Consider the following 27,685-nt stretch of genomic DNA (forward strand, 5'->3'; position numbering starts at 1 on the left):
TCTAATGATAACAAAGCTCACAGGTAACCATTTCCAAACCAACCAGCACAGCTAGGAAAGCAGACTGCTCACCTTCTGCATCCTGGGCAGCTCCTCTCATGCACTGCACAGCAACACACTCTGTTCATCAGACACCCATTCTTAAAGTGTAATAACGATAATAAAATGTATGCACATGTATGTTTTTGCACACTCCTCTCTCTAAATATCCTAAAGCAAAGCTTATTATCTTTCAGCATAAGTGAATAACTCACTCTTTGACCCTTAAAAAAGGTCTGTGGAGTCTTGGAAACAAATAGATACTGGAGGAAAAATAGACTCCTTTACTCACCCCACAGCCAACCTAAAAGGCCTGAATTCTCTCCCTCTCTTAAATGATAGCTTTTCCATGCCTTTAACAGCTTTAAGCCTTTCCTCAAAGCACGCTATTCCTGTCATATTTTAGACTATCCAGCAGAGTGTTACAGGTGAGAATACAGATTTATACAATGACATACAGATGCCACTGTGCCATTTTTTATACTCCTTTTTAAAGCCACTATTTCACAATGAGCGGAAGTTTTTCCTAAGGTGACTACAGTATGTTATTCTATTCTAGGAAAAGTTCTTAATGTAAAACATAGCAATATGTAGGAGTAATTCAAATTTTTCTTTTCATGCATTACTTTACACTTTCCAACATTAAATTTGGTCTGCGATCATTCTTGCCCGACATCTAGCTTAGCTAGAAAGCAGTGAAATTTTCTATTTTTGTCTGGTCTTGAAAAAAATCCTTAAACTAGTTTAGCCCCTACATCTTTTCCTACCTACTTTTCAAAACTAAAGAAAAATCCGTCCTTCTTTGGAAGCTTGTGACACATTACAACCATTCTGATACAGTGAAAACCAACTATTTATTCCTATTTGTTTCTGTGCTCCCTAGGGATTTTTGATCTATTTATTGCTTATCATGTGACAGTTTAGGAGGGACTATAACTAACTTGACTTTCAAAAGCCTTTGATATTGTTATTTCTGGACCACTCAAAGATTTACAGGAGGTTTTTCAGGAGCAATGCACAACTCCTAGAATTCAAAAACATGGAAAGTTTGAACTTCCCTTATGTTACCTGACACTAACCAAAAAAAAAGAAAAAAAATCCTTCATAGTCTCTCCAACACTCAGGATCACTAGTGACACTGTTCTGATTTGCTAAAACATGGGCTGAAACCATAAGGAACAGCCAGCTAGAGAATGTAACATTTTTATATAGTCTCAGCCACCTAACTTTAAAAGTTTCTTCTCGATGGGTATGCAAGGATTATTTTTACATATATGTCTATAAAATCCTGTTTGCCGTAGTGATCTGATATTCTTATTTATTTGCTTCGGCACCTCATATTTTGACCCTTTCTCTAACCCTATCCTTGATCTGTGAGAGGAGACACGTTACACAGTCCGTTGGCGTAACTGGGACTTTCTACCTTAATTAGTTTTTGGCACCTTGCTCATGCGTGGCTCTAGTAGCCTACACACTCTCCTAAATCACTCATTAAAGAAACAATATGCAGGAAATGAACAGCTGTTATATTTAGAGCTGCAGAGCTGAGTAAAAGTGTTTTATTCTTTTTATCATTTAAATTAAACATGCCTGTTTAAATCCCTCAGTGACTTCCCATTCACCTCCTACAGTAATCAGAATCACATGCTTCTGAAGTGAGGATTACAGATCTGGTATCTCTTCTATAATGTACTCCTGCCTCAACCCCACTTCTGTCTCACCCCATCACCTCCTCCATGAGTTACTGATTCATTCCTTGGCTCTTGCTCAGACCATGCTGACATAGCCAAGCTACAAGTCTCATCACTGCCTTTGCCCAGAATTCTCTCTTCCAAATAAGCCAACACAAGTGTTTTTACCCCCCTCCCCCAAACATCTTCTGAAGGAAGAAAGATTTTGAGATAGGGAAAATCTGTGATTCAGTCCATGAGACCTCAGTCTCTCTCCAGAAGAAGTTCAAGACTCTCTTCCCTCCCACACACATTGGCATTTGATAGTCCAAGACAGTCTTTTTCAGCCTGAGGACAATTTTAATTCACTCGTCACACCTTTTGATCCAAATTTTACATTAATCTTTCTCTCGTGCTCATTCTCAGTTCTGTTTCATCCTTGCATTTTTCTCTTTAGCAACTACAAGTTAGTGTACAACAGCTCACATTTTCATTCAGGTATCTTCATTCTTACAAGGCTCATATCCTTCTACCTACCCAATTTTCTTTATAAGCAAAGTTCTGGGATCTCCCATTCAGCAAGATCACAGAAAAGAAAAGATGTTATGAAAAGATTAATTCGCTGGAAAACGCCAGCAAAATGTGAATAAAGCATCACTTTGAGGACAGAAATAGCAGTAAGATATCTTCAGGGAAAAAAAAAAAAAAGCAAGAATGTAAAAATGTGAATACCTCAGGAAAGAGTAGTTGCCATATCTGTGCAACATCTGCTTCTCCTGGTTCTGATGATCCTGCCACCATTTTTCTCTCTGCCTTAACCAAAGCTGCAGTTGTACAGAAACAGCAGTTGCCTTCTCTACAAACTCCTTTTGCTACCTACCTGCTGGAACTTCACCCAATTATCTATAACCAAGGAGAGAAAATAGTACAGAATTTTATCCCTAAATGAAGAAGCATGAATTGTATTTATTTAGCTTGGCATAAAACATAATTTGGGAAGGTCTGCTCTAGGTCTGGCAACACAATGCAAAAGAAGGTGTTGAACAGACACATCCAAGAGACTTTTTAGGAAGACAGCTCAACTCAAGACAGAATTGAGACAACAGCTGAGTGTTTCTATCTGCACTGATCTGTGTGGCGGGCTGTGTGTACGTGTGCTGTATGTACACGTGATTGTGTATGTACCTACTGGAAATACATGCTCAGCCCCACTACCAGCTGGAGCTTGGGACATGGAGCTGCAGTTGCCTTGCCACTATCATAGACTACCAGATTCAGCAACTCCTAACACTTTCCTCACATTAAGTACACAGTGTGGTTTCCTTCTGTCACATATCACCAAGTAAGCAAAATCAATCAGAAGAGGAATTTTTTTAGTAGGAGTTCAAGTGTCTATCATCCAGATACGAGGCTCTGGAATACACCTTCAATCAAACCAAAAATCCAAGTTTCTCAGTCTCAAGAAAAACAAACACAGAAAGGAGAGTGACAATATAGTAAATACATATATTCTGCAGTGCATATACTACTGTGGTCCAAAAAACAGGCAGCGTTTTGTACTTTGTACAAACATAATAGCTAAAGTCACGAAAGATACGCTATGAGAAAAAAAAATACATAGAAAAAAATACATACTACTCAATATGAATTTAAAAAACTGACAGCACAAAATATTAAGGTTCCTCACAAAGTTGTTTGCTCAGTATTTTGGTCAGCAGCTCTTTCATGCAAAGCTTACTCATTTAAAGCACAAATTAATGAAGCTTATATTGGTAATAAGATACGCCTGTAGAAAGATCACTCCTCCTTTCCCTTCCCTCCTACACTCACTCTCCTGACAGGCAGGCACGTAAAAGCAAATGAAGGATGCATAGTAGGATTATTTCACTGGAAAAAAACAGATCATTTACTGTTGCCTGACATGTCTTACAACACATAGAAGTGTGCCACTGTCTCTCCTCCAGCTAAGCCACATATTAGTGGTGCCCTCACATTATCAAAATCTTCAAAGCTGATGTCACAAATACAAAAAAATAGGTCAAAAGAAGTAACCAGATGGTTGCTTGAGTCCTACTGTATATAATACGTACAATAACAAAACACAGTGGTACTCCTCTGGTACTCCTTCAGCACACAATCAAACAGTATACTATAAGGCTGTTCAATCCAACACTAAATTCTTGCCCAGTAAGACTTAAAAATATTTCCATGAATAGGGTTTGCAAAGAAACTCATGTCAGCTTGGATTTGAGTACCTCTCTGCAGTGTCAGCAAGCCTCTAACATTATTAGAACTTTGCTGGCATAAAAGCATAAAAGTGAAAGTTTGGATTACGATATAAAGAGTGGCTTCAACACACATCAGGATTAAATGATTTAATTTTTTTAATTCAGTTTTCATCATTAAGTCATTAGGATAAGCCAGTTTTATAAAGCATTTTAACTTGAATGACTCTGGATACAACTTCAGAATTTGCAAGAGCTTGCAGAATTTAGTAGCCATGCCACTGTAGCCATGACAAAGATGAGCAAAAAAACCAAAAGCTTGTTTATTTTTACAGCTCTATAAGACAATTCAATAAAGAATTCCATCTCCTCCTAAACTTTTAATAAAATCTGTGTCAAAGAAATAAGATCATCAACCTCTGATAGCTTTTGACGCTCAATAGCTCTATTACATAAAACATTTTTTGTAAAGAAAAGTGCTTTCAAGAAGTAGTACAGTTGCCTGAAACCCATTAGCAAAAAAAAAAAAAAAAAAAAAAGTGAGTTTATGGACAGAAAGTTCTAGGTCTCCAGGAAAGCAGCCTAAAATGTGATGATAAGCTGAAACATGATGGTGGACAGCATAAGAAAGGTTTCTAGGTTTCAAGATAAAGGCAAGTTCAGCAAACACCCACTGGCGGAGGTTATGGAATTTGAGGAAGCCAATGATCATGACAAATATTTTAATTCCCTCACAATCATGCAGAATTGTAACCTGTCACCTCGGGGTTCAATAATTAGCACCTTACTCACCAGATATTGGGGGAGGAGATGCTGCCTACAAATATTTTATAAGAATTATCATGTAAAAGATTGTTAAAGGAACACTAAAGCTGTCACATCAATTAGCAAGTTGAAAGCATCAGCTGAGATACCCTCTATCCTTACGACCTCTACACATACGGCTGCCTTTCAACCTTTCTCCTTCCTCTCTTCCCAAAACGTTCTCACAAGGGCATAACCCATGAACCACAGCAAGGAGAACCACAAGTAAAGCTGCATGGCTCTGCATTCTAGGACACACCATGTAGTCTTCAAATGCCTCAGCCCTCAAGACAGAGGAGAAACATTTCGTATGAGCATCCCTGATTAAAGTGCATGGTCCAATACTTAAAGCAGTAGTTACAGACAGTGTTAATCACTCATTTCTGACAACAGTATTTCATCTAAAAATTAATGCAGCTGACAATTTAGTCTATTAGTGCATAACCTGCTCCTGCCTCATGAGAAAAGATGTACCTGTACCTCATTTATAAGAGCCATTTCTTGACAAATTATCTTCTACCCACAGAAACTCACAGAAGTAATAAAAGAGCCCAGGTACATGGTTTAACACTGGGCCCTTCAGCTGAAAAATTTTGACACATGTACTTGCTGCAAGGGCAGGTATGACAGCTGTTGAGGCATGCAAGGTGATTATCAAGTCTTAACAGGTCAAAATATCAAAACAAGTTTTCATTTGTGCCCATCTGAGGCACCAGAACACAGTGCAAAGACGATTTTTGTTTGAATGGTGCTGAGAATATTATGCAGTATGAGAATTTAACATTTCATGTTATCTAACCTCATATGGAGAGAAAACTCATCTTTGAGCAATATTTTTTGGTATCAGTTGTCATCAGTGAAATCTGTCCAAAATGTTGAGCTTACGGAGATTATTTGAGTATCAGATTTCAACATCATCTCAGAAAAATAAAACTATATGAACAGCTTGAAAGATGTTTTAATGAAATTTGGCCTGACAGTCTGTATAAAACCTATGTGCTACACCAGGATACTTCGCTGAGAGTTGCTGGCGAGATGAATTTAAGTCATAGGAAATAAGAATTCACAGATTTCAGCTCAAAAGATGTTGTGAATGATACTTCAAATTTTCATGTAAAGTCAGAGCTATTTAAAAACAAAACAAAACAAAAAACCTCTACTGCAGCTATTGACAGAGAAATCAGTACAACATTGCTCCACTTCTTAGGAACAGTAAGAAAAACAACTTAAACCCATTTGCTGAAAAAAAAAGTTTTCTAGAAGGAAGAAAAAAAAAAAGTATCACTTATATTCAATAGCATTGGTATTGACTTAACTTCGTTCTTCTATAGAAGCATGCAGAGTTTAGCAAGAGATCAGCTCAAGGATACTTACACGGCCTAATATTCTGTCTCCAGCACCAAACATACAAGCAGCCATGTATTGCTGGAAAGAATTTGGAAGCTAAACCAAAATGAAGAAGTTGTAAGAAGTGGCTGTCCAGGGACTGTGGAGATGCAAGAGGATACCTGTACGGAGAACTGTAGGGGAAAAAACCCATTGGCTTAAAACATACATCTAGGAATTCAAAAGCGTATTAAATTAATAAATAATATAGTGAAGACTTCAGTGGGAAGTACAGGTATTCTCTGAAGAATTATTTTAAAACACTGTCACCAGGCAATTGTGGTCAGTAAATAGAGGCAAATAAAAGTAAACAAAAGGCAACCAGCCTGCAAACTTAAGAGATGCTGAATTTAACCTGTGATACAGAAGTAATAGTTTTATTGAGTTACCTGCATAAGCTAGAAGATTGCGGCTGCTTCTAGCCAGGAAAATTGCTGTCATTACCCATACTATCATCACCAAACTGCACTGTCTAGCACATAATAGTCTATTTCAAAACCATTCAGCGATTGCTGTTAATTCAGGGTAAACTCTTCTTAAGGAGCCTTGTACTTCAGTAGAGTGCATGACTGGGGAGGTATCGGACCTATATTAGTTATCTGTTGCTCTCTTGGTGACATGCAAGGTGTTAATCATGACCAAGAGGACTGTAATTGCCTAGATCCAGGCCACCTAGCACTCCCCTCAAGATATACTTTCACTTAAGCTTTCACTTGCCACGATTATCAGAAAGTCCTTAAAGAGGTAGCTAGAGAGGCACATCTGCAAATGCATCAAGATCAAACTTATTCCCTTCCCGCCCTTTTTAGGTTCCTAAATCAAGCACAGCATTTTTTTCCAGGCATCTCTGTCATAGACGCTCTGAAGAAGAGCCAAGTTACCGTGGAAGAAATTTCAGCACTACTTTGTCTCAAAGCAGTTACACATATAATATATGTATATATATACATATAATGTTATATTTAAAACAGAACCTACTGTATGATAAGATTCTGTGAAAGCTTCACAGCATTCAGTTCAGTTGAATAAATATTTCTTTTATCTCTCCCACCCACTTACACAGCAGCAGGCATACTTCCAGGACACAGAACACACGTCTCTGCTCAAGTACTGAAATGAACCCTCTCCTATTACAATGTCCGATCACACATTTGTAAAGGACAGTCAGCCTTCAGTTCCAAAAAGGAAAATTCTACCCCATTTAAACCAGAAAATTTTCTATGTTCATAAAGAAAACCAAATATACTCCTTTGAAAGGTAAGAGATATCTTTTGATACGGCAAGGGAAAAGAGATGCTCTTTAGTGTTGAAAGGTATAATTCATTGGTAGGCTTTTGAAACTCTTGAAAAACATTCCAAGTTAGGTATCTAAAACTAAACTGTTTCAAAAAACATGCTTTATGCTCTTTGCACATCGCAGTGTTGCTAACTCATATAAAGGCTGTTACTTTAGTCACCAGTTCATATACACAAAATATTTATTTTGAGGATACAGCTCAACAAGCATCAAAACACTTCTAGGAGTATTTTGACTCTTAGCTCATATACAAAGATAGTATGGCTCTGAAGATTACTGGAATTTAAGCTATAGTAATTTGATCATATAAGTGCTCAAAGACTGTGGCAAATACAAAGTAAAGCAATGTGTCTTACAAACTGGCTTATATTAAGTTGTTCTATATTTTCTTCAAGCTAAAAGCACATACAAACAGCTGCTGTTGTTCAGCTGATGTGCAGTAGTAAGTTGTTAAACTGGTAATTCCATCATGATCTTGAACCTCCTTTTTAATTAAACTCCTATACACTGGTGTACCCATTCCTTAGTGGAAAGGCCACTGAAGGAGGGAATCTGAAACCATCATGAGACACAGGCATGAGGGAAACACCTACTTTATTACTAGATCTGATATTCTGGTAATACAAGGCTTTCTGAAAAATTGTTAGCCCCTAAACAGAGATCATTTCACAAGTCTCACCCACATAAAACTGCACGTGATGCATTATAAGCAGACCACTTCTAAATATATGTCGTGGGTTAGGCTGCTCCAGCAACTGAACCCCACACACAGCTGGTCACTCACCCTCCCCCACCCCCAGGAATGAGGGAGAGAATTAAAGGATAAACAGGAAACCCATGGGTTGAGATAAGAACAATTTAATACAGATGATTTAATACACAGGGTAGATGCTCACTACCCCCTCGTATGCGAAGCCCGTCTCGTCCCGAAGCTGCAATCCCGGATGAACGCGAGGCCCTGAAATAGAGAGGGGCAGAGAGGGAAAGAGATAGTACTCCGAGAGTGGGAGTACTAGGAGAGAGAGAAAAAAAAAAAGCAATAGAGCAAAAGTGCAGCAAGCGCAAAAGAGCAAAAGTGGCAAAAGAGCCAAAGCGCAAAAGCCCTTCTTCCTGGCTGACCCTCACTTTTATACTGGGCATGACGCTGCATGATATGGAATACTAATTGGCTGGTTTGGCCCTCAATCTTAAGTTCCACCACAAATCACAAGGGGAATCGTGTCCCCCTTGTCCCGGCTATGCTCCCCCCTTATCCCGCCGTGCTTCTGCACTCCAGCACACTGAAAAGTCCTTGGAGTTTCATGTCCAACCACAAACATCAGCTTGCCATCAGCATTCTTCTCAGAGCGAGCCTCTGAGTAAAACCAAAACACGGAGCTCTTCTAGCTGCTAAAAAGAAGAGCTAACTGTCCCAGCTAAAACCAGGACAATATAACACAATTTATTTTGAATATTTTTATCTGACATTATCCTAGTGCTCAGCAGAAGAAGAAATAAGGGATGTTACATGCTGTACAAAATTCTATTTTTGCCTTTAAATTCGTATCCAGTAAAGATGAGGAATAGTAAAAGTAGACCCTATGTTTACATGGACCTCATATTACTGATGGCACATATTTTTACTACATTTTATCGGAACTAATATCTATTCCTCGGTGGTTTGTTTTTTGGTTGTTTTTTCTTTTTTTTGTCCTCCTCAACAGAAAAAAGTCTGGATTATTCATTCTTCTGTGTTCTATTCTGTTCAATGGTGTCTTCAAATATTCTACGTACTTCTTTCAAACATTTTCAAAATGACTTGTACACATCTCCCCCACTGCCCTCCCACCCTCAAATCATATATGTTTACAAAATTTTTCTGTTGGCCATTTTTTTCTGTTCTTGCTGAGTTTAAAAAAATAATTAAACATTTCTCCAAAATCAAAATAACTAATTTCTTTACATTTATAATTGAAACCAGTTTTAACAAGTGACTGTACTATGAAAACAGACTTGCAAATTGGCACTTCTTCATAACAGTTCCCAGTGTGAAATCAAGGTCATGCCCACTAAACTTATTGAAAGACACTCTAGTACTAAAAACCAGATGACGACTTCTGCTTGTTCTATTTTTGGTTTATTAGAAGTATTATGCTAATAAGCATAAATACTTACAACAACAAATCACTCAAATTGGCATTAACCAAAATTAAAAGGTAGCGACAAGTTCCTTCCCCCACTGCATGATGAACACTTTCATGTTCTCATTCTCTCCATCTCTCTCTCCACTGGCATAAAGAGAAAGTGCCTGCTAGAATCAATGTCATGTTACTGGAAAAAGAGATCCCACTCAATGACAAAAAAACAGGCCCTGTATGTTACTCACAGAGTAATTTCACTCTCGTCTGCATTAACAAGGCCTCAATGGACAACTGGGTCCAATTTTGGTCACTGCATGTTAAAAATATAGATACAGGTGAAACAGAAAAGGTCTAGAAGAGCAAGAAGAATGGTAAGATTTAGAAAGCATTGCCTCCAAAGAGAAGTCTCTGATGTTCAGTCTAAAGAAAAAAATAAATAAATTATATGAATGAGAACAGTCTTATGAATGAGAACATAAGACTGTCACAGCAAAACTAGCAACAAGTTGCTTTACAAGACAGCAAAAGGAAGTACCAGAAATTGGTCTAGCAGAGACCAAAGAAGATTTAAATCAGATACTATCTTTTTAACTAGAAAAGCTATTAACACACCTGGAACAAACTACATTAGGAGTGTTAAAAAGTTTCCACTGTTCGACTAAATATACTCGGCCAATACTAGATACATTCAGTCACTGTTTCACTTTACAGAGTTCAAAAGCAATTATCTTTCACAGTATTCCCTGTAACCTCCCACTCCTCCTTCCTTTGCGCTCCTCTAACATACCTTCAGTCCTGCCTATCCAACCGGTTGTGGGTCATGCCACAAACAAAATTCAGAAGCCAACCATCTTGAAAAGCACACATCTGTTTTCATAAGCTGTGGGACTTCTCTGGGGTTTGATGAGGACTATCTGTTCATTTTCAAGCTAGAGGACTCTTCAAGATTCAGTAACCCTGCAAAGTTGTTCAACCAGTAGACCCTAAAGGTGATGAGGTGCAGTATGAATAGTCAAAGCCCGTGTTACCAAATATTGTACTGTAAAATGAGCTCCTTAATAAAAAGTTTGTACAACACGAGGATATTATTTTTTGAGGATTTCTTAGGGAAATCCTAATCAGCTGCTTTTTCAGACTTTGTTTCAATAGAACCTCGAATCCAATGCACTGTCAACGATTAGGCCTGTGCCCCATGGCGCCATACAAACAGAAGCGTACCTGTTGTACTTCCGATGGCAGTCTGCGGGAACAGTAAGAGTCACAAAGGAAAGACGCAGACCTATTGTGTGTTCCTGTGTTCATAATATGCGTATTACGACGCAAACATTGCTCTTGAATAATTTCAGAAAACCAACACAAAAAAGATATATATTAAAAAGGATCCTGTTCAGGATTTTGGACTTTGTGGTTTTTAAAGGGAAAAATACACCAGGATAGAGCTGTGTAAAAATACCGTTATTTGTGATTTTTCTCTTCTGCTATCTCTCGTGCGCGCTCCATGTTCAAAGCAAGATAGCATGTCTATCAGTAGGTCCGAAATGAAGCTACATGTAATATTTTCCCCAGGCAGCAGGGAAATGTCTACTCCCAGCACAGATGTGTGTTACCACACATCAATACACTAGTTCACAATATTGTGAAAACACAACAGCTGTCAGGGTCATGTTATAAACCAAATGCTTGATGTGATCCAAGTTAAAAATAATTTAAAAAAAAAAAAAATGTTGGGAGGAGGAAAAGGGAGAGGGAGGGGAAAATGAACGTTGCATTGTTGGGTTTTTTTTGTGTAAACTCAGTGATCTAGTTTATAATGCAGTCCAGCAAACAGTTGTATCAGCACAACTACAGGAACAGAGAACTGTAGCACGGAATCGGAAAGGAACACCACTAACTTTATCCCATGTTTACCCCAATCACATCCCACTCACCCTGTATCAGGCTGACCTCTAAAGCCCATAACAAATCCACAGCCCGCGGATAACTGCAGGAACCTCTTCTCTGATATATTTGTGCTCAGTAGAGGCCCTAGTTATAAGGCTGACTAAATACGTGCTGAAATGCATAGGCATAGTGTGGGAGAGTTACTCACGCATGAGCTTCTTATAGTAACTAACTCTCCCACATTGTGCACTGCGTGTAGCTAATAGCTATATGGAAATTGAAGAAAGTTGATTTGCCTTCTGAAAACATTAACTTTGATGTTCCCTTCTTAAAACATGAAAAATGTGACATTGTATGAAGTCTGACATTTAATTTCATTTCTGGGGAAAAAAAAATAAAAGGAAAAGAAAGAGCAGAGAGTTCAGAATGTCAGAAAACATGACATATGTAAGTATGACAGAAACACTGGTATAGCATCATGTGAAGAGAGTGCCATTAGAGATGAATGATAAAATAACTCCTTCTAAATGAAGGACAAATACTAGAAGAAAATCAAGAACATACATTCATCATGTTTGTATACCAGCTGTCTTACTGTTGGAGGCTGGAGGGAACCTATTGAACCAAGAACTGGAGGAAAGAACAAATGTTCTTTTGTATTTAAGTAATGTAGTGATAACTAGTGTTGAGGGCCTCTTGTGTTGATAGTTTATGCATTAAACGAACATCTTTTTCTCCTCAATCATTGACTACACCTGACTTTTCTGCAGCTCCTCCCTCCTTGCCCAAAAACATACAAGTGAGAACGTGACAGTGGGGAGCAAAATGAGCAGCTCCTACTGAGAAGTTGCAAAGGCATGATAAGGAAGCAACCTTCTGTCCACATCTAGATCAAGCAAGGTACTAATGAAAGACCTTCATAGTTACCTGCCTCTGGAGAAAGACCAGTGAGCTTGGCTATACCATTAAGTATTCATTTATAATTAATTTTCATAAATATACAGTGTAGCTATTTTAATACCAAAAAGTACTTAGCATTTCTGCATTACTTTAACATGAAGCGCTCACGCCCTTTTCAAACCAATATTGTAACACATATTGGAAATTAATTCAACAGCAATTCTTACTATGTATTACCTGAAGAGACAGAATAATGCACTTGAAATCCCATGAAGGGTATCAGAATAAAAATCATAACCAGCTACCTACAAGCTGAAGCTCCAGTTTAGCACATTAGCCCAAATATAAAAAAGTTAGAGAGACAATATTACACAGCATCTTAAGTTTTTGTGGTTCTGTACTGCTACAAGACAAATCCTTAACCACCACTGAACTTTCACAATACCTTCTAGCGATACTTATTCCCGTTATAGAAAAGAAGTTGAGAGCCAGAATTAATCTCAAAAGCATGCGATACCTTCACAGAGAGAATAAAGTTTTAACTAAGGCCTGACAGCCTGCACTAGGTTTCTAAGTTTCCAGAAATTCACAGTAATAATTTTTTCACCTTGGCTTTCAAACTTAAGGAAAAGGACTTGCATTAGTGCATTTGTTTTTATCCATAGCATTCGGTTCTGCCATAATGCAAATAAACAGTACATCTCTAGTACTAGCAATGCAAAAAGAATTCAAGTGACAAAGTAAGAACAGCTTTACATTCATTACCAGTCATATTACAAGTATATTCAGTATCAACATTAAAGTGCAACTATATTGCAATAAATCCAAATCCACTTACAAGCTTGACTATCTTCTCAGTACCCAAGTAACCACACACTTGTAATATCACTCACCAGGCCACATTATTTATATTACCAACCCCAACATCATCACATATATCTTCAGACAGATCATCTTAAGCTGTGAAAACGAAAGCCCTATCAGACTCAGGAGCTTTAAATCTGGAGATTTCTGGCCTTTAATGAGTCCTGTATAAGGAAGAAACACAACGCTGGCTTTTCCTCCCCATGAACACAGAAGAGTCAGTAATGCCAACAATGGGCTAAAAAGGCATCCTCCTAGGCAGCACCTACAGCCGAAACACTGTGTTTGGTAACACAGGCTGCCTGTTAAGTCCAGTCTGGTATTATGCATCAAAAGTACAAGATTAAGGTCATTAAAGTGTGTCAGCAAGACAGAACATTCTGCTTTAAGGATGAAAAGCCAGCATGATCAAGCAAGAATAGGTCTATTAGGGAAACTCTGACACCTCTGGATTTTGCTCAAGGTCTTCCACAGTGATACAGAGATTTGTGCAACCACCAGATTGGCAAGATACAACAATTTCAGACAGTTTTTTCACTACCCACACCTACCATCAGATCACAAGTAAACAACTCTTAAAGAGGAGACAACAAATTAATTTTGCAAAATTAAAAGACTTATGGTATGACCCAAGATATGGAAGGTTTAATAATAGGATATTTTGTTTCAAGTTGGTAATGTCTCTCATTTCTAGGCCTTCAGTGAAGCATAGCGAAAACTAGCAGTGACCCCATCAGATTCAGCAGCCAGTAAAAAGCTTTTAATTCCAGTCTAATGCCAAATAAAAGCAATTAATTTCAGAATACATGATTGCAACAGAAGTTTTTAATGCCAAATACAGCAGCATGGTTTTGTCCTCTGTAAAAGCAGCAAAATAACTGCTAGTAATCTGGCATTGGGCAAGAGCAGAAACAAGGGCATAGGAGCAAGAAGAAAAACAAGATAATAAAATAAATAACCTGTTATGCAACTGGTTTTAAACTTACCAAAAATCACACTGAATCTCAAAAGACAGTGAACGGAAAATCCACCCTGTTCATCTTCAGGATTTGTGGTTAGAAAACATCAAGGGCAAGAAACCATGTTTTCTAAGCTTGTGCTTGTTTTATTCTAATTGAAGTTCCAGCTTAAGGTACAGCACATCAGAAAAACTGATCAGCTCTGTTTGTGTGGGATGGGCAAACCTTCATGCTAGAAATTGGCTGATTTAAAAAAATAAAAAACCAAACAACACAGCAGTACCTAAAAATTTCTGCACAACTGGCCACTAGCAAGGTACAGAGACAGAGCAGGAGAAAGTAATTTATTCTGCAGGCTAGCAGGAAAAAAAAAATATGTTAACACACACAGAATAGCTTAATTGGAGAATACAGTTTCACATTTAGGAGCAAATCTACACTGTTTATGTAAATTGCACTAAAGTATCAGAGAGGGGGTGGTACAGATGTGGCTGACAGCATTCATTCTAGGCAGAGTAGACCATCTATTTTATTGTATTACATAAGATTTGGTTGCAAAGCCCATTAAAGACAACTGACTCCTCATTTACTTCAATAGTCTTTGTATTTGTCCCAGAATTTAAACAGCATGACTACTTGCTTTGTAAGCACAAGGTCTGAAAAAATTAGTTTGCAGATGAGATTGCCCATGTCAGAGTTGAACCACACTGACAAAATAAATCACTCTGCACATTACATCTTTCTTGTTGCAGGAAATGCGTTCACTCTTACCTGCACGTTTTCTTCTGTAACTTGTATTTCAGCAGTGTAAATATAATCTATAAGCATCCTTAGAGTCCAGCCATCAACTTCCTTTATTCGAACTCTCTTTGCTCGGCTTTCACTCATCTCACCTACAAATACAGTTTATTAGTCAAGTAAATTAAATAGAAATACAGTACATATGTGAAAGTTTAATAGTAATTGCTCCTGTCAGCAGGAGAGCTTTTTGTATATGATCAGTTGTGATAGCAAAACAACTCTAATAATAATAATAATAATTCAATTTCTTTCCTTCCTCTCTCCAATGAGAAAGAGAGACTTTGATGTTACCATCATGCAAAAGCTACCCGGGTTAACACTTTTACTGCAGGTGACCTATTTTCTGCAGTGCACAATACCAGGCAAATACTGTCATCAGACCTAGATAAGACTCTTCAAATGCATACAAAAACATTCCACTGGCAAAGCAAGCTATTAAAATACTTTAGCTTTCTTAACTTCTTAATTGAAGGAGCTTACCAAATGCAGTCTTGAGTCATTTTATTTAAAAAGGAAAAATTATATCCCCACAGAAGAATTAACATACATATTTCTTTGCTTGCCTATTTATTACTCCCTTAACAATTTCACCTGTTACAGATCTGATTTAGCAGTTAAAACTCAAGCTAACATATAATGGTAAGCAAGGGAAAACTTGTTGGATCTCATTTTGTGGAGGCTGACATATCAGCCATATGCCACAACTGATCTCCATAGAAAGGCCTGAAAAGTAGCTTCCACCTTCTAAAATACGATGTTTCTCGAATTGCAACATTTCACTTCTACCTGAAATAATTACCCAAAGATACATTTTGAAGTAATTATTATGACCTTCTCCCTGACTACCAACCACACATCTGGTCATCTCAGACCTTTAACCCTTTTTGCATTGACTTGCATTGAGAAGAGAAATATGAACTACACCACTTATGTTGGTAGATGATATATTAACTTTGACTTCAGAAGAGCATATCCCAGTCTCTGGATACATCCATTTCTTATTCTTCTATATTGGATGTATTCTTCTTTCCCCTAGGCATCTACATACAAGACTATTGATGAGGTAACAAATCTAATGTATACAATAACAGAAGCAGACAGGATGGGGAAGTGAATCAGAAGACACTTATTGCTGGTATTTCCTTATGAAGTACATAAGCATTTTCATGGTTTGTTACCTTGTGGTCTCCAGGATTGGTGCCAAACAATGCATTTTACCCAGTGCACTTGCAAAAGGATCATTACTGAGAAATTTACTGATATTCATGCCTTTTTTTTTTTTTTTTTTGAGCTGAAGAGTAAGGAATGCCATTTTAAAATCAATCCTTTAAGTGGTAGGAAGTGCAGAAGACCATTTACAGTGATGTACTACTAAATGGCAGCACAGGTTTCTAGGATTCCAGAAAGCAATGATGATGAATTACATCAAAACCCGCAAAACCCAGCCCATGCAGAACTTTTTTCACTCGCTCTTATGAAACATATCCCCACACCTTTGAAGGATGATTGCAGCCTATTCTCTGCAGGGCCCTGTATTCCAAGTTTCTACTTCTAGTTTGCCACAGATTAAACCTATTGATCTTCAGAGCATGCATGCTGCAAGTTATTTATTATGCAAGCTGCTCTGGAGGTGGTCCTTTGGGAAAATTGTGTGTGGGAGAGTAGAGTTTGATATTCTGCAAGCACATTAGGTTTGTTTTCAGATTTTGTGTCAAGGCTTCTAGAGCCACGGATAGGCACTTTCTCTCTTTACAAACAGAGCCCAGAATATTAAAAACAAAAACAAACCCAAAGACTTGCTTCTACCTTTCACGCTAAATGGACATGCAGTCTTGCTACAATTCTAGATCCAGAAGAAGAGATGGAACAGATCTTTTGTGATCCAGACTTGTTTAACAGATCGTATGCAAGAAACCATAGGTTAACTTGCTAGGCAGTCTTAGTCTAGAATTCAACCAGCTGAAGAACTTGGTTCATGACTGGGAGTTGCACCACCGTGTCTCCACGGAGTTGTTAGTGACAGGAAAACAGCATGAACAGAAAGGAAAGCACTGAGCTGATTCAACCTCCCAAGCAGAAGCAGCAGAGCACTAGTTGAGTAGAAGTTACTAAAAGGTTATCTAAAAAGCTCATATGGTTCCTCATAAAGTAATGTAAGGAAGACTTTTTTTTTCTTTTTTTTTTTAAATAGAATTTTACAAATGGAGAACAGAAGCAAAGAGAGCAGGTAATTCCCTAAGAATAACTGCCTTGGCAGAAGAGAATATTAAACCTTGTCCCAAGTCAAGGCCCTAAGGCCACTGAAGTGTCTCTTCACTGATGTTTTATAATCCTTTCTTCTAATCATTTATTTCATTCAAATCACAATACATATTTCTGAAGAATTTTACTGTATACAGAAGGAAGAATTATTCCTGGTAACATAGTCCCAGATGTTTAATCTTTCTTTCTTCTCTCTACTTATAATTGTTACTAACTTTAAAAGGCAGCTTTTTTTTCCTCAGTATTTAATATGGCTACTTCTACCATTGCAACATGTAGAAATAGGAAAAAAAACAGGCAGAGAATTTGATCTCAGTTAGTTACTGTCCATATCCTGTCCTGCATAGCAGTGAGTACTTAATGACTCGGAGAAAGATGGAAGTCACCTGCAAACATGTGCCAAATATAAGATTCTAATTTCTAGTCAGGAAGTAACCTTGAAGCATAACAGTGCAGTTTTTTTACTGTCTTCTCTGTCACTGTCCTATTCTAGATGGAGGAAGATACTTTTCCATTTGGTTGTAGCTGGTTAAGGGATCAAACTTGCTTATTTGAACTTGCAGATTACTGGATGAGAATACAATTCCACCTGAGAAGCATGAATTGCAGGGTTCATGGAGATAACCATCACGATGAGCTTCAGGATCTTTTTTCTGTGGGGAACAATTGAAATGCACCAACACCACAGCTGGGCCCTGCTGAAAGCAGCCCATGACGGAAGGATAAAATGTGTTGACAACTCTTGAAGCCACAGCTGAATTCTATTTAAACTCCTACCAATTTGGTTCACCAACTACAAAAGCATTGCCATAGATGTATGGGTAAAGCACTTCCCACTTATTACTCAGGTGAGCATTCCTACCTCCCACACCACTGGGGGTCAAAGACAACCTACGTTTAAAAACATAAAACAAGCAAAAAAAAATTAAAGGGAACTAAAGCAAGGAAAGGACCAAGATTTCAGTAATTCCATCTGAAGAGCAGCCACAGACACCACTGCACTGGCACTCCAAACAAGTCAAACTTCTCCACAGAAAAGGGCAGTCGGGGCAAGGAAAAGTGTCTTGCCTGCCACAGAAAGCATAATATAAAACTTACACTCTGAGTAAAGAATATTTGCAATGTGACAGTCAACAGCAGTTAATCTTTAAGTCAGAACTAATGTAAGAAGCTTGTGTTTCTCTGTTACTAAGGTGATGAAAAGGAACTGTAGAAGCAGCTGTTTTCATTCTAGCTTTAAAGCAAGCAGTAAAAATTAAGAAAGAACGTATCAGTCACATGGAATATTTGTCTCAACTGCAAATACAAACTTGAAGAACTACTAGAAAAATAGATATTTAATTTTACACACGACTTTAAAGCAATGTTGCTGCTAGTAGTGACTCCACTTCTAGCTTTGGTTGTGTCAAAATAATTCCATATAAAATCAGGAATAATCAGCCGCTTCCCCAGGACACAACAGTATTTCAAATTTCAATCTTCCAGTTGCATACAATTAAAGTTATTAAAACTCCAATTTCCATGTATGTTGGCAGGCCAGGAGTCACACTTCCGCCTCCACTTGAGCTGGTGGTCACAAGCAATATGTTGCAGAGAATTCTTTTAATTTCAGACAGTCAACATTAACTACCAAACTGGCACAAGATTTGAGAAGGAACAGACAAAAGCTTCAGAAATTAATTTTAACATGCATTTAGTAGCATTCTCACTTTGACGCCAAATTCCACATGATTTCAATGGGATTTATAGCCATTATGGAATTAAACCCACAGCACAAGAATTCAGCTGGAGGCTCCTGTGAACCTAAACCTATCATAGCCTCGCAAGCCCTCAGCATTCCTGTTGTTGCAGCAAAGCAGTAAATTGGCCAGCATGGAGCAAGCAGGGGCAGAATCAAGCCTGCACAGAAAAGTTGTGGCAATGATGCAGAGTACATCTGTCATGGACAATTACCCTAAAAATACCAAAACATGCACTCCAGCTATAGGCTGCCAAAGCCACAGAAAGCTTTCATATCTACTAACAGCCTGGAGCACTTCGGGTCTGAAGAACGTAGCAGCTAAAGGACGTAATTTACTTCAAAATTCACACAAAAGTTATTTTAACCTTCTTTGGGACAAGTGAGATTTACTAGAGTCACATAGGGTATAACAACTCTGCTATTCCTGGCTTTCTTAACATATAAGTTTGTTTAAATGAAGGAAACTTTTAAAAAGTATTCATCATGCTAACAAAGAATGAGTTGCCAATACGTCCTTAGACTGAAAAAAAAAAAAAAAAATCATCATTAAGAAACCCAAATGTTCCTATTGACTTATCTAAAAATCAAATGAGATCCTAAAAAGCAAAAGTGATTTAATTTTGTGCTTTGTACAGTTGAATTGAATTAAAACATAGTAAGTATTGAAACATTTGGTACCTGTAAACATGGCATGGAAGTAGGGGCTGCAGGCGGCTAGCACAACTCTATGCGCTGCAATTTCCATGTCTTCAGCTACTATCGTCACATCACACAGCAAGTTTTGACTATTCAGAAACATCAGAGAAGGCAATTTCACATAAGTGAACTCCAACAGAAAAGCATATAATATCACACACAATTTCTTTTTGCATGCCCTCAAAAGAGGCAGGCAGACAATGCTGATGAAGCATTGTTTTTAAATGCGTTACACAACCACACAGCTATTACTCAGCCGGATTACAGATGGTGCTTGGGTACACAGAACTTTCTAAAAATCAAACAACAGAATTGTGTTTTCTTGCACATAAGTTTTCTGCATTGAATAACTGAAATTTATATCAGCCCAGTTTATAAACCTTCTCACTGGAAGTCTGGGCCTCTCTGAATAACTATGATACAAAAAAGAATTTGATATACACAAACACTAAAAATTGAGGTAAAAAATAAGACTTTACAGATAACAAATAATTTGAACCTCAGTTGTGATGCCTGTGTCACACTACACCGGAAGCTCACACCTACTTAATTGATCAAAATCACCCATCGATCATCTCTATATTTACCGTTTTCCAAGCATTTTTCATACACAGTCCATGCCCACAACAGCAATTCTTTTTTCCACTCTGACCAGTTTAGAATTTATTAGTTAACTTCATATCTTGCCTGACTTTCATCTTCATTACATTCATTGGCATTCTTGTCGTTTGCAACTGTAATACATATTTCCTCCCTCTTCTGTTGCAATAAAGTAATATCTCATTTGTAATAATTCCTAATACAAGTGTTTCCAATGCAGTTTACAGCTATTGAATATACCTCTTCCAGTTAAACCCACCATACCGTGTACTCTTTATAATCCAATTTACTAGATGGAAAGGAGGGGGAGGTGGGACAAACGCACCACAACACCAAAAGACTGCAATTTCCCAGCATCTAAATAGTCACGGCTGCCTTTTATTTCCTTCTCATGCTAGCATTGCCCCTGTAGAAGTATCACAGAATGCACAAAACTCAGAGCCAAGGCACAAAGGGAAGAAGGGAAAGTACCATTTAACAGAACGTATTCCTGAGGGATGGAGCTAGAGCTGTACATCAATTCAGTCATCTCTATTCTGAGTACTTATGAAAAGATAAAGTTTTACCTTTCCTGAATATATATTGCAGTTAGAATGCAGACTTTCTGATAGTTTGCAACTCCCATGCAGAGTTGTAGCAGAGACTGGGGTGAGCAGTTGCATTTTGCCCCAACAGAGCTGGAGCTCTCCACCAAAGTGCTCATTCATTCACCTCAGTCCCAAGAAAACTCTCATCTCTCAGCCTCTGCAATCATCCAATTTATTTAAGCACAGCCTCATGTAAGGTGCCCTGTGGAGGTCATATCCCAAAAATTTTGGTGGCTGCAACTAACCTTTGGGGCCATATTGCAAACCTGGCATATTTTCCTCCTTTCAGCTCTTAATACCTACAGCAACTATCTAAATCTTCTAAGTGCAGCCTGCAATATGGTTATTATAGAAAAAGATGTGTAATATAAGGTAATGACCATACCCAGATGAAACATACAATTCAGAGGAGCTTGAAAACAACCATCGCATTTGTAATACAAAAACTGAAACAGAAAGCTGCACATGAGAGGTCATCAGGTACCCAGCTTTTTCAGACACCTGCACCTACCCTGACAAGAGGGACAGAAGGTTTTATACGTAGCTACACAGAAACACCAAAGATAACAATGAAGCCAGAAGTAACAGAATTACATCAATGCAAAACTCCAGCTAATTAATTACATTGTGCATAAACAGGCACAGTAACTTCGAGGCGGTCTGGATACATCTCCAGCCTGGAACTGCATTAGTTCTGAAAGAACACGCTCCACGATACTACTAAGCTGACAAGCTAAATAAACTACTAAATAAACAAGCAAGCTTATAAACTTAATCATGTACACTGCTGCAAGCATCTTGTGGCTTCCACAGCAACTCAGCACCTTCGTTTCATAAGGGCACACCAATTTATTTTAGAAAAGCTTGTGTTCTGAAGTGGCATCGTACTAATTTGCTTGCGTAGAGCGACTGAATGAACAGAGCCGTGGGGGGTACACCATCTTGGTAAAGGAAATGAGAAATCAGAAAGGGGGGGCAAAAAAGTACAGATTTAAAAACAACAACTGTTTGCTAGCTTGCAGGTTATTCTTCACTGGTTTATATAGAGAAAGGTCATTACCAAAATCTTTTGAAGATGTGAGTAAAGTCTTGTTTGTAAGAATGGGGATTTTAACAACTACAGGTAAGGCCAAATTCCATTGTTATAAAACCAAACTATAACGAAGAGGAAAGATAGGCATCAGAGGGTAATTTCTTCATATGTCAAGAACTAATTAGCGATCCTATTGATCTCTCTGACTCAGTGTTGAAGTGATGGTACTTTGTCATTTCATTACTCACCAAGGACAAAATTACTCAAATTTGTAGGCACAGAAAAACCCTCTTATGAGCTAATAGAACCAGGCAAATTGACAGCTGCCAAAAACGTAATACAAAATCACAGACTTAAGCATTCCAAAACCAATGTATTTTAGATGCTTAAGTGGATGATTTCTTCACTAGTTATCCACTTTCTGGAGGGTATACCTCTGGCAAATACCTGCTTGTGCTACATCAATGAAAAGAACTGAGACAGAAACCACTTTAAAAATGTAGTCAATAAAATAAAAAATATAATTTACTTAGATTCATAGATTGGTTTGGGTTGGAAGGGACCTCAAAAATCACCTCGTTCCAACCCAATTACTTGATTAATATTAGGTCTTCATTTAGACTAATGAAGTCTGAGACACTTCTAAAATATTTCAGTTTATTATTTCAAAGAAACACATGCAAATATTAATGTTTATAATCTCCTCTAATTAGCACTTACCATTTTAAAAGCTGTACTCAGGTTAAACAGTAAACATTGCTGCATCAACTACCTTATTTGCTAAGAACTACGATTGAAGTTTGCATGGCACTGCTCCTGTTCCAACTTTATTTATACATGTAAGAAAAAATTGCCCAAATTGCTTCTACAGCAATTCGAATTTAAGTAACCATGGCAACTAAAGTATATTCTGAAAATAATCCACAGCCTTCAACAATGCGCTCTGCTGGAAGACCACATATCTTTTACTTGCAACACAACAAAATACAGGCGAGGTTTCTGACTTCTGAAAAACTGTTGTAAGATTCGTTCAGGGAAACCATTTCTCCATCTAAACTCTCGCTCATCCTTAGGAAGTCGCGGCTACTGGCTCTAGCCAGGCTCTATTACGCTTCTTCAGACACTGGATCTGGTTACTGGGATCCTTGAAAGAGCTAAGGGTGTAGGTAAGGTGAAGCAATAAGCATCAGTCCTTCCAGCATAAGGTAACTACGCTGTTAACATACTAGAAAAATAGTCTCTGCTTCTATCCCATTATCCTCAGACTATGGAAGACTTTGGGCTGGATTTAAGTCACTTATAGTCAGCGTACAATTTTCTCCAATCTTTCAGAACAGTACAAACTGTCACAGCCAGATAAATATATTGATCTGATCACAGTATTTATCACAGTATTAAAGATTTACCCGCACGAAACAGTGAAAATCAAAGGCAGAGGCATACTTTAACAGGGTATCCCTTGCTGTCTGTTTTTTCAGGAGAAACCTCTTCAGTTTTTAATCTTACATGGGAAATAACAAAAGACTACAGGATTTTCACACTCTCCAGTATTGTCTATGCTAAAGAAATGTTTTATTTTTTTAATTTCTCCATTGTTGCTGTTAGTTATAAAGCTGAATTACTGTCAGTGATAGTTGTGAGTTCTAATTACCAGAGCTCAGTTGTGAGCTCTAATTACCAGCTGTCACAGTTTTCAACACCATCTCACCTACTCATATGTAGAAAATAAATCAATATGGGTGCTAAGAACAGCATCAGCACCAGCCTCCTAGTGTTGCTGAAACTGATGGTAGTATCACTCAAGGTCTTACAAAACTTTAGTGAGAAAAGTTACTTTTAACATTTGATTTGGGAGTGAATCAGTTTCTCCCAGGGGGTAAGCAAAAGACAACTAAGAAAACAAAAGGTATTGTCAGTTAGTTTACATTTGTTAGCCTGTGATCTTATGTCTCCAGACTAGAAAAACATAACATATTTCCAGTTCATAGCCTACTACAAAAATCCACAACAGGCATACAAAGAGCCTCAGGTTCAACTAAAGAGTCACTTTTCATCTACCCAGGATGAACTACACACAAGACAGGATCAGTAGCTGTAACTCCTTAAAATACAACTTCTAAGTACTTTTCGAGTCTCATAAACCTAATTTTGACTAGCTTATGAGGGGCAAAATCATACTGCACACATTACAACCATCATCATATGACTATCGTTCAGCTATCACTTCATTTTATATTTAATCAGCTACACTTCTGGAATTGTGTGCTCTTAATAAATAAACTATTATTATTAACAATAAATGCAAATGAAAGTAAAAATGTATTATGGACTTCAGGCAGATCTATACAGTAAAGTAATACCTTCTTAATTCATTCATAACTTTAAAAGCTTTCTTCATGTGCCATGGGTTTACTGTAACAGGACAGTGAATTTCAGTGTTATCATCTTTTAGATCCAAGGGCTTCTGATGGCAAAGTTTGGTACATCTGGAAAGAAAGAGAAAAAAATAAAAGAGTTAATACTTCTGTCTAATCTCCAGTTGTGTCACTTTTATTTTCTCCTCCTTCATCTTGGGGAGGAGAAGATTTGCACTTCAACTTATTCTTTACTCCAAGATATTTTGGTTTCCCTCTTACCAATAGCATGAAGGAGCAGGTAGAATTTCCGAGGATGTGATAAGTTGGTGACCAATATTAGTGAGGCTAACAATAATCCCCACTAAGGAAAACATGAAGATGATGCCCTAGAATATTTCCAATCAGCCCTGAAGTGCAGAGAGAAGCAAAAGTTTATTAACTTTTAGCCTGGAGCTCGTACAGATCAATGACGAAACACAGCACCCATCACCTCAGGCTCCCAACACCTTCACCACCTGTGAGACAAGAGCCATTTTCTGCTTGTCCACCAGGACCTCCCTTAGTGGTTCATGCAGCTCCCAGTTCATCTCTGACAGGAAGACCACATGATGACTACTGTAATTGTCCAGGCTTTCCCTAGCAGCAGTGTGAGACATAGGTGAGTACGAGAAAAAAATGGGTAGTTTTGCAGATCCACTCAATGTTTTGAAAAAAAAAGTCTGACCAATCTCTTTAATTTTTCTTACTGTCAAAAACCTACCGAAAACAGCAAGAGAAAAACTGTGCAGTGTGAAAAATCATTAGCTCTATCTACAATGATCTCCTTCTGTAAGAAATACCAAAGTTCTACAGACATTAACTTCTGCATGAAAATGATTAGGTACACCCCTCAGCCACTGGACTGTACAAACAGCAAGTGGGCTTTTTATGCCAAACCAAGCCAACGAGCTTCACGTTTACAATCACAATGTTACTCTTACAAGGCAAATCACATTGTTGTAGCACTTGGAAAGTGCTTAGCATCAGTGACGTTTTCACCTACACTAATTTAACTGACTGTATTCCTGAACCTCTGAGCTGGAAATAAGCAAAGTCACTGAAGGCACTTGGGGGGGCAACTGACCCCACCTACATCAGAGATCTGACTTCAAATAAAAACACAATCTTACTCGCTTTAGGTACAAATAGTCAAATTGAATGCATGCGTTGACTCTCAGAATCCCAGCCTCTCCTCTACCATATCTAAAACCTTTAACTTGGGCATGTCTAAAGAAGCTAAAATGAGAAACTCAGGGATAATAAATTTAAGTTTTTAACCTAGAATTCTATATTCTGTGCAGTACAACAACATACAAAGTAAAGCATTTGGCTCTACTTTTCATTACTCTAAAACTAGCAACAAACTTTTGGAGCAAAACAACACAAAACTCCACCAAGGAACAACGGAATAAAAAGTCTCTAAAATACTGGCTAACAAAATAAGGTCCATCTACAGAGCTCAAACTACTACCAAGTTACTATGCTGTACCATGAAGCCGCTATGCATTAAAAGTTTCATGCTCAATTTTGAAAATTATATAACTCATTACTGAAAGGGGTCAAGTAACAAACAGCAATTTTGCATCAGTCAGAAAAAAATCAAGTTATATGTTACACAGCACATACACACACTGCTGCATAGAGGTAAAAAAAAAAGACACCTTATCTAGTAAACTCCTTTAGACTGAATATTACTCTTGTAAATTGTGTGTCATATGCAGCGATCAGCATTCAGAAAAATGATACACAGAAATCAGTGACTTCAGGAAACGTTCAAAACACCAAAGACTAACTGTGAAGAGACCCAGCTTTTAATTATACCACTGAGTTACCAAGTCCAAGATAAGAACACTTATGACATCCCAAAGCAATACATCAGATACTCATATGTACCTATCTGCATATACATACAGACCATATACACATCACGTACTGATACGCAAGAAAAGAAAGTTGTCAGAGTTGCCTACAAAGAGCTGCCAAACAGCCTGGATAGACGGAGGAGTTCCCATGAAGCGTAAATTCATTTGCTGAAGTTTCATTAGCTTGTCACAAAGGATGATTTTGTTTTAAGGTAATGAAGCCTACAAAACCGTCAGTCATATGCCTTCTATTCTGAGAACTGCTCGTCTGCCTGAAGTTACTTGAGTCTCTCTTACCATTTCACCAGTTGGGTCAAAGCTGTCTGCAACTGGTTCCCTTTGGTTTGTTCTCAGGAGCCTCCCCCACAGCGTACCTGGAAACAACCTCCTGAAAGTGCAGGACGGAGCTATGCTGAACTGGAGCACACGAAAGACTGGAAGAACCCAACTGAAGTACTGGAAGAACCCAACTGAAGTGCAGCTAGAAATACGTGGCATGCCCGGCGCACTGCTACTAAAAAAGATGCTTAACTAAATAACCAGAAAACCGAGAGTGCGACGAGCATGACTGCTGAGTCAAACAGGGAGTAATTTGGGACCACATATGGAGGAAGCAGAAGGAGCGAGGGGGAGGAAGAGAGAGGGGGGAAAAAAAAAAAAAAAGTGCCTGTCCCCGCAAGCTGGAAGGCTCACGGGAAGGCGGCGGGGCGGGGGTGCCGGCAGCCCTGCCCGCCCGTTCCCCCTACCACCCGGCCTGCCCGCCCGGCCGCTACCCGCCCCGGCACCCAGCGCCCCGCCGATGCGGACACCGCAGCGGGCGCGAAGGGGCATTTCGAACCACCCACCGGTCGGCCGCGCTGGCGCTGGGCAGCCCCGGCCCCGGCCCGCCGGGCAGCAGACACCGGCTGCCGCCGCCAGCCGTCGCTCACGGGCTCCGCCGCCGGGTCGCCGACACGACCGTCCCGCCAGCGCTGCCCTGCACCGCCGCGCCAGAGTGCGGACCCGGGTCCGCTCCGCCAGGGCAGCGGCTGCCCGCGGGCACAGCTCCCCGCCCGGCGCTGAGGGGCCCGGGGCGGGCCGGCTGCGCCACGGGCCAGCCAGGCTGCGGAGCGCCGCGGCAGCTCGGCTCGCTGCTACGCGGCTGGGCCTGGCCCCGCGCCCCCAGCGCCGCACAGCGCTCCGCGCCGCCGCCTCGGCGGGCTCCAGGCGCCCCTCAGCCTCCCCGCCCGCCCCGCCGCCGCCGCACTCACACGGGCGGCAGCAGCATCTCCATCGCGGCTCCGCTGGGGCTTCCTCCGTGCAACGCGGGCGCGGCGCGCTGCCGCCAGCACCATGCCAGCCGCCGCTGCCCCCGCCGCGGGGTGCCGGCTGCGCCCGCCCGGCGGAGCCCCCGCTACCCGCCGGCCCGCCGGGAGCCGCCGGCGCTGCCCACTTCCGGGTTCCCGCCCGCGGGAGGGCGTTGGCGGGGACGGGCCGCTGCGCGCAGGCGCGGCGGCGGCGGCAGGGGGCGGCCGGACCGGCCTCGGTGAGGCGTGTAGGGCGGCCGCAGTCCGTGAGGGGAG

General features: G+C 39.5%; 1 protein-coding gene across 4 annotated transcripts in view; it reads right to left on the minus strand.

Moving 5' to 3' along the window:
• The window catches only part of KLHL2 (kelch like family member 2), a 61,676-nt gene extending 34,244 nt beyond the window's left edge, over positions 1-27,432 (minus strand). For 2 of the 4 annotated variants that reach the window (XM_086611470.1, XM_086611469.1), the window contains exons 1-4: positions 27,374-27,432; positions 24,226-24,351; positions 19,628-19,734; positions 14,917-15,038 (exon numbers count right to left, since the gene is read on the minus strand). In XM_086611470.1, coding sequence (XP_086467596.1) covers positions 14,917-15,038; positions 19,628-19,734; positions 24,226-24,351; positions 27,374-27,396 — 378 coding nt within the window. In that variant the 5' untranslated portion in view covers positions 27,397-27,432. Of the gene's footprint in view, positions 1-14,916; positions 15,039-19,627; positions 19,735-24,225; positions 24,352-26,497; positions 26,525-27,373 lie in introns of those variants that run through there. The other 2 variants (XM_086611472.1, XM_086611471.1) reach the window with 2 other exon arrangements.
• Positions 27,433-27,685: the final 253 nt, after the last annotated feature.

Source organism: Tauraco erythrolophus, chromosome 5 (genome assembly GCF_009769465.1).
Source record: "Tauraco erythrolophus isolate bTauEry1 chromosome 5, bTauEry1.pri, whole genome shotgun sequence".
Taxonomy (NCBI): Eukaryota; Metazoa; Chordata; class Aves; order Musophagiformes; family Musophagidae; genus Tauraco; species Tauraco erythrolophus.